This window comes from Fulmarus glacialis, unplaced genomic scaffold (genome assembly GCF_000690835.1).
Source record: "Fulmarus glacialis isolate BGI_N327 unplaced genomic scaffold, ASM69083v1 scaffold16583, whole genome shotgun sequence".
NCBI classification, from domain to species: domain Eukaryota; kingdom Metazoa; phylum Chordata; class Aves; order Procellariiformes; family Procellariidae; genus Fulmarus; species Fulmarus glacialis.
Window position 1 is genome coordinate 5,312 of NW_009203736.1, and position 7,137 is coordinate 12,448.

The 7,137-nt window shown below is 42.2% G+C and overlaps 1 protein-coding gene across 1 annotated transcript in view; it reads left to right on the forward strand.

Moving 5' to 3' along the window:
- LOC104074587 (spindle and centriole-associated protein 1-like) overlaps nucleotides 1-481 on the forward strand; it is a gene marked incomplete at its 5' end in the record, with an annotated part of 4,510 nt that extends 4,029 nt beyond the window's left edge. Inside the window, one exon of the mRNA XM_009574756.1 lies at nucleotides 428-481. Coding sequence (XP_009573051.1) covers nucleotides 428-481 — 54 coding nt within the window. The remainder of the gene's footprint in view (nucleotides 1-427) is intronic.
- Nucleotides 482-7,137: the final 6,656 nt, after the last annotated feature.

The window sequence follows — 7,137 nt, forward strand, 5'->3', positions numbered from 1 at the left end:
GAGAAGAATAGACTACAGTGAGATGCTTTCATGGGGAACTCCAGGCAGTAATACAGTCTGGTAAACCAGTCATAGATCTGTATGCTTGAAAGCAACCATGAGGAGATATTAATACTGTCTTTCCTGCTGTCCAAAATAACCTAAATTAATAAAGAGAAACAAAGTTAGGGTTCAAGACTCCCTATCCTGACAGCAAAGTATACATCCCCAGAGGGAAAATCTCGAATACTTAGGGTAGATGTGGCTTAAACTAGGTGTCTAAAGTAGGTGGTGTGACTACCTCCATGGTGCCTCTGGGAGACAATTGCTACGTATCAGTGAACTGACACATAGCAATCCTACACACTAACCAGCAATCCAAGCACTAACTAGCAAGTCTGTGGGAAATTTATGACGTATGAATTTCAGCTGGTTTCTTCTTTTGCAGGTGGAAAAGCCAAAAGAAGAAGGCTGGTTTGCATTGTCAACGCACATTATGTAAAGGAAGCTGCAGTCAAGTCCTGCATTTTTAAATTTTTTTTTTTTTTTATGAACCACAGTTAGATCACAGTAGTCCCCCTCTCCAGATGTGCAGTTTAACTCTGAAGTGGTTTCATGTCAGTGCCATTAGTATAAAAAGGTCCATATGCATATTGTGTTTGTGCCATACAGAGCACTACAGGAAGTCCTTGGAATGAGCTTCTGAACTGGACATGCTGCTGTGACATCACCCCATTTCACTGAATAAATACTTCACAAGATTGCAAGCTGTGGCTGCTGTAGCAATACAAATGAGCATCTGGTATCTGTGTTAGATACTCTGAAGACAGGAGGTTTTAGAAAATGCATGTGAAACTTTCTGGAGCATGTATTTGCACAAGATATGGGAATGAAAAACTTGAGAAAAACTGTGATGAGGGAATGTACCTATGTTCAAAAGCCACCTGGAGATTAGGAAGCCAGTTTATTCCTGCTAATTTGAATCAGAAATAGTTGTTCCTTCTGTGGTTTGCAGTTGCTCCCAGAAGTTGTAAAGTTGTGTTTTCTGTGTAGTTAACATACCAGGGATTACATCTGGACTTGAGGATTGCTTTTTAAAAAATTCATTAGATTTTTTTATAGTAAGTATAAAGTGACTATTTGAAGTTGAAATCAGAATCTCTATTTGCTGTGTACTAAAGTATGCTCTCTTTGATACAATAGAAAACTGATATAATTGTATTAAGCTGTTTTGTTCTATGTGTATGTAATACTCTAACGACCATGTTTTTATATTGGTTTTATTTGACTTTTTAAAGTAGCCATCATTTTATTATTAACGATTAACAATAAAATCTAGGACTGTGAGGAAATGCTCATATATCTGTTCCTTACATTGTAGTAAACCTGGGCAAAAATTTTATCTCCTTTATAATGGAGATTAAAAAAAAAAAAAAAAGAAAAAAGAAAACATCTGGAAGTCTGGGAAGAAAATATCTGCAAGTCTCAAAACTGGATTTTGAGTAAAGTTGTTTTTCTTTTTTTAACTGTTTTAACTGTTAACTTTTAACTGTTAAATTTGCCCCTAAAGATATTGATGGGGTGGGGCATTAAAAGGGGCCAGCCAATATCCTTTCAATCAGTTCAGTTCTAGGAGAATGAAAAAAAGATACTTCTCTTTTTTGATTTTCCTTTTTTCCTTGGTGGTTTTTTTTTTAAGGCGGGTTTTCTTTTGAACAGATTTAGAAAATCTGAAAAATGGGGTTTCAAAAGAGGAGCTGGTCAAATATTCATTGACTCTTCTGCAATTTATTTTTCCAGTGTTAACTTTAGGAAGTGAAGAAGGCCCGTAGTCCTGTATTTTGTGAAGTAACCGTTAAAATTGCTTGGAAGAAATTCTCCAACTCATGCAGAGGCAGGGATGGGAGATGGACTACATAACCATAGTGCCCACACATCAGTACAGTTGCTTCTGACTTCCTCCAAGCTAACGGTTGCTACAAATGCTCTGTAACATCTGAGATTTCCTTTTGGAATACAGGATTGGAATTAATCTTTTGAGTCATCATCTGGTTTCCTTAACTTGGAAGCTGCTCTAGCAAATAACTGTAAATTGAGTCATCTAGCTGTATTCCAGTCTACCATAGTGCCCACACATCAGTACAGTTGCTTCTGACTTCCTCCAAGCTAACGGTTGCTACAAATGCTCTGTAACATCTGAGATTTCCTTTTGGAATACAGGATTGGAATTAATCTTTTGAGTCATCATCTGGTTTCCTTAACTTGGAAGCTGCTCTAGCAAATAACTGTAAATTGAGTCATCTAGCTGTATTCCAGTCTAAAAACACTCAGTGAGATGAGAAATACTGCTGGTTTTCCTTCGCATTGTTAGTGAAATCTGAGTCTCCCTGAGATTAATAGAATTCAGATTCAGGAGGATTGCAGGTCTGGCTTCAGAGTCAGGACTAGTGACTCCATAAAACTGTTGCCCCATAAAACAGCACCTGTGGTGCAGAGCACCCAGCTTGTGGCCATCTGAAGCAGTAGGACCACACAGAGCTCCAGCCTGGCTCCCAAAAGCCGCATAGCCACTTTAGCAGAGCAGCGCATTCAAACTAGGAACTCTTTTCTCTCAGCACAGCTAACCAGCTCAGGTGCCACCTTGCACTGACGTGGCTAGTCTGGTGCCAGAGCTTGCTTTCAGCACGGGCTACGTGCTCTGTACTCATCTCAGAAGGCAGGAACATGTTACTGGGTGTCTCCAGCCACCCTCCCACCAATTCCCCCACACCCTGTGATGGGGGTAGGCAGCCTTCTACAGCTCTGGCTGGGGTCACATGGGTTTCATGGCTAAAAACGAGCTGCAGCTGAGATGTAGTGGAAGTGGGTTTGCTGGAACTCTGTCGCCTGGTTTAAAGCTGAAGGCTGTTGCTGAGAAACTGTGTTACTGCTTGGGGTTTTTTTTGCCTTTTCCAGACCAAGTGACAAACTGCAGCTGTCGCCAGCAGTAACATATCTGATTTTTCATATCAGATGAAGGAGAAAGTTTCAGGGCTTCATTTGATCTTTATTTTTTAATTGTGTTAAATCATAGAAAGGCTGGTATTGTCTAGTCCCAGTGCTCTATCGGTGCAGCGTGTTTTATTGCCAATGAGTTTCTGATTTTGCATGATAAACATTTTACTGCCTTGCTTCCTTTTTTCCCAGCCTTTCATATTCTTCTTTTCTGTCTTAAATGTCAGCAGAAGGACATTTGGTAAGGACAATAGTCAATAGCAGGTACAGAGAAGAGCTGCAGCCTTTGTTTTCTCTTGTCCTCCACTTCTATCAGGTGTACCACATAGGAATTGATTTTCCTTTGAAAATGTTTCCATTGGACCGCATGGGAAAGTTTCCTATACATACTTTGATTACAAAATTCTAAACTAAAAACTTCATTGCAAATAGCAGTTTCATTTTATTTTTGGAAATGGGAAAACTCTAGGGGTTTTTCTTGTGTTTTTGATTGTTTCCTCTTTCGTAGTCATTAATTCTTCCACAGTTACATGTAAGGATGCTCTGTGCAATGTATTGCCTTGTTTGGGTTTTATTTTGTTTTTAAAATATTAAATAGTTGATAGCTGAGAGATGAAGCCCAGAAACAGATCTTACTTTCTGTTTTTAAGCTTACACCCACTTGTTCCAGTTTCTAGAGGAAACTGCAAATTCTGTAGGTCTGATGTTTAAATTTTTGTTTTACATTAGGCTTTAAGAGGACAAACAAAGTCCATAAGCACTTTTTAAACAGAAAAGTCCAGATGAAAGTATTTCCCTCTGAAACCTTTAGCTATTCAGAATTGTCAACTCCATTAAGAAGGCAATCTGTCACTGTTGATTCATGTTGTCTAGGTGGGTGTTAAGATGACCACCCCTAATGATAATGATATAGCCCTACAGATCTGAGGTGACAGGAACTGTTGCTGACATGGAAAGAAGGAGGTCTCTCTTACAGCCTAAAGAACGTCAGTGATTACAACACAGAGAGGGGAAGGCTACTATGACAAAATAAGATCTAATTTAAGGGTGCTAAAAGCCACACTTTTACCAAAAGGGGAGGAAGGTGCAGAACTCTATAGGTCCAGAATATTAGAATATTTTACTACTGTGAGATGCTTAATCAGCTTAATGCATTAATAAAAATTTGCTGATTTATTTATCTTAGCTTTTTTCAAGACTTGTAATAAGGCTGAAATTTTTGTATAGTGCAATAAATTTATATGCCTGAGGCTAATTAAACCCCATGGTATCTGAGTGCCTTGCTTTTGCCAAAGTTTGGGATGTTTTTTCTGTGACTTGTTTCTCTAAGAACGCAAGACATAAGGAAAACTTCAGGCACACTGTTTTAGAGATGCTCCTCCTGAGAGCTGAAATACAGTGCCTGGATATTCGGATCAGCTGTGACATACATATGTTGCTTTGCAGTGTCTATAGTATAAGATACAACTATTCCATTGTAATACCTACATGTGATCATACTGAGGACTAACAAGCTTCTTTTTCAGAGGTTTATCCACACATACCTGCAGGCACAACTTATTTTGTGCCTTTGAACGGAAATATTGTAAACTGTCAAGGCTAGATGAGGAATTCCATGCAGCAGCACGACTCCTGTGTCTCTCTAAACCTAGTCCCTGCACAACCCTTATTGAACCCAATGTTCTACAAACACGACTTTCTGTTCAAGCGTTCAGGCTTGCACTTTTAGCCTGCCACAGAGGTAAAGCTATGCCTCTAGGGACACAGACAGAGGGATAGATGAAGTTTAAAAAATGGATCTGCTGGATGGAAAAATATTTGTCATAATGTGTCCGTGTAACAGTTAGCCTGGGTGGGGGCAAGCCTGTGCTGTGCTGCGCTGCACATGCAGAATGGCCTTCAGGCTGTGTTGTGCTGCACATACCCCTTGGCTGCAGGATAAACTCAGCCAGCTCGTTGTAACAGAGCCTGCGGGTAGCTCCCACTTGGTGATTGCACCACCTGTGTGGCCTTGCCTTTAGCTAACAGTGCAGCAAGAAGTTCCTACATGAACTTCTCTTCTGTAGAAATGATTAACAGAATTTTTTTTTTCTTGTAAGAAAACTGTATAATAGGTTCAATGACCAAAAAGGAGCTTCTCTCCATAGGTGGGACCTGTGCAGCGTGCCGTGGGAGAAATCCATCCAGGGTCCATCTGATGATGCATGAACGTGGGGTTCCCAGCATCTGGAGGGACGTAAGATTATTCTGGCTTATTAGAACAGTTATTTTATTAAGCCATTTGTTATCAGGCCTTCCTTGCTGAGACCCAGAAACAACCCTGCCCCGTCTCTCTCACCACACACACTCACACACACTTGCTTCCTACCTCTTTGATTTGCTGGGGCTGTGCTCCACTTCCACCACAATCAGCAGCATTGCTTCTGCTGAGCAGAGCTCAGGGAAGTGCCTCGAAGCTGGAAAATCTCTGCTCTTCTGTGCCTGGCACCTAGCTCGCTTCCCTAAGCCATTGTGTTGCATGACACACGCACTGCAGTTTGTTGTGATACTTTACTAGTCTAATTCTTAGGGTAGACCAAGAGGTGTCTGTCCAGGGAAGTATGTACAGCTCTACGAATGCCTGTTCTCTTTATGCAAGATGAAAGTGCAGGCACAAGTGTGGCTGCCCATTCCGCAGGGCCTTTCTGGGTCTGAAAAACCCTAAATGTGGAATGAGGTAAACAGAACAAATCTGGATACAGAGAGGAAAAAAACCCACCAAAACCAGCACCTTGTAGAAAACAAGGATGCGCAGGTCGGCTGGGAGGCATGCAGCTGCCACAGTCCTGGCTTTGCTGTTTTGGAATTGCAGTCAGGTGCCAGAATAGTTTCTCTGGGAAGTGGCATGGGAATAATTTTTCACATATTAAAGATGTCCCTTTGCATAATGCATGTTTAGCTTTTTACATAGTGTTTGTTATCTAAAGAACCCGAGATCGCCACAAAAGCTTTCTTATCCAATTTTTTAGCTGGGGAAACCGAGGCACAGAGCAATCTGTGGAAAATTCCGCGTTTCCTAGTCCCAGCTCAACACTGCCTCACCCTTGGGCTGGTCTCAGAGATACGGTGCCCCAGGACTGTGACAGATGTGCCCCTGAGTGGATGCAAGACTGAGGAATCCTCTACTCTTTAGAAGCACAAGTTTTGATCAGAGAAATCCTGATGATATTTACGTTTCTGCTGTTCAGGTGAGCACAGCTCATCCCGACAGCTGCCTCGTACGTGGTCCTGTCCCATGGCAGGATTCACAAGCTTCCTGTTCTCTTGTCTTCCCTTCTGTGGCCCTTGAATGCACAGGGGAGGGGGGGCTTTGCATAATGTGGAAAAGGAGCCCAGAAATCTCTGACGAAAATCTCTTTTCCCGTGCTAATAATGGACAGATAGAAGTATTAATATGCATATTCCTTGTATGTCATTTCTTAGACATCTAAGTAAGTGCATTGCCTTGCGAGTGTTTCTTTTGAGCACAGAAAACACAGGTGATTCTCACCCTTCACTTCAAACCCACCAGTTCTCGGGTGAGGAGTAAGGCGGCATGGGGCAGGCAGGAAAAGGCAGCGCACAGAACGAGTGCCTGGCTCCAGATTGTACATCCAAGGTACTTCTAACTCTCTGTAGCCTCCCTTCGCTGCAGAGAAGGGAGCTACTCTGCAGCTCTGGGCGGGCTGGAGCTGAACTGAAGAGCTTCCAGGGCCAGAGCTTGCACCCGCTCCCCTGCCCCAGGCTGTGAAGTACAGTTACTTCACTGTTAATAACAACAAGTCACAAGCTCCTGTCTAGCCCTGACTTCCTGAGAACTGCTGGGCACAACTGAGACAACAAAGAGCAAAAGGGCAAGTGCCTCTTTTCAGCCCAGTGGGCTTGCCAGGCATAGTTTCAGCAGAAGCTTAAAAAAAAAAAAGAAAAAGACCCTTGCCTCTGCGAGTGTCCATCTGTGCCTTCTCTGTACTCCCCTGCATAGCACCTGGGTGAGTTTCTGAGGAGGGAATAGGCAGTGAGATGCTTAAGAAGAGCCATCTTGAAGTAGAGAAGTGATCCAAAGCAGCCAAAATTCTTGCTGGGACACCTGAGTAAAAAACTGAATACTCGTCTTTCTTCTTCTGTCTTCCCCCCCTCCCCCCTCCC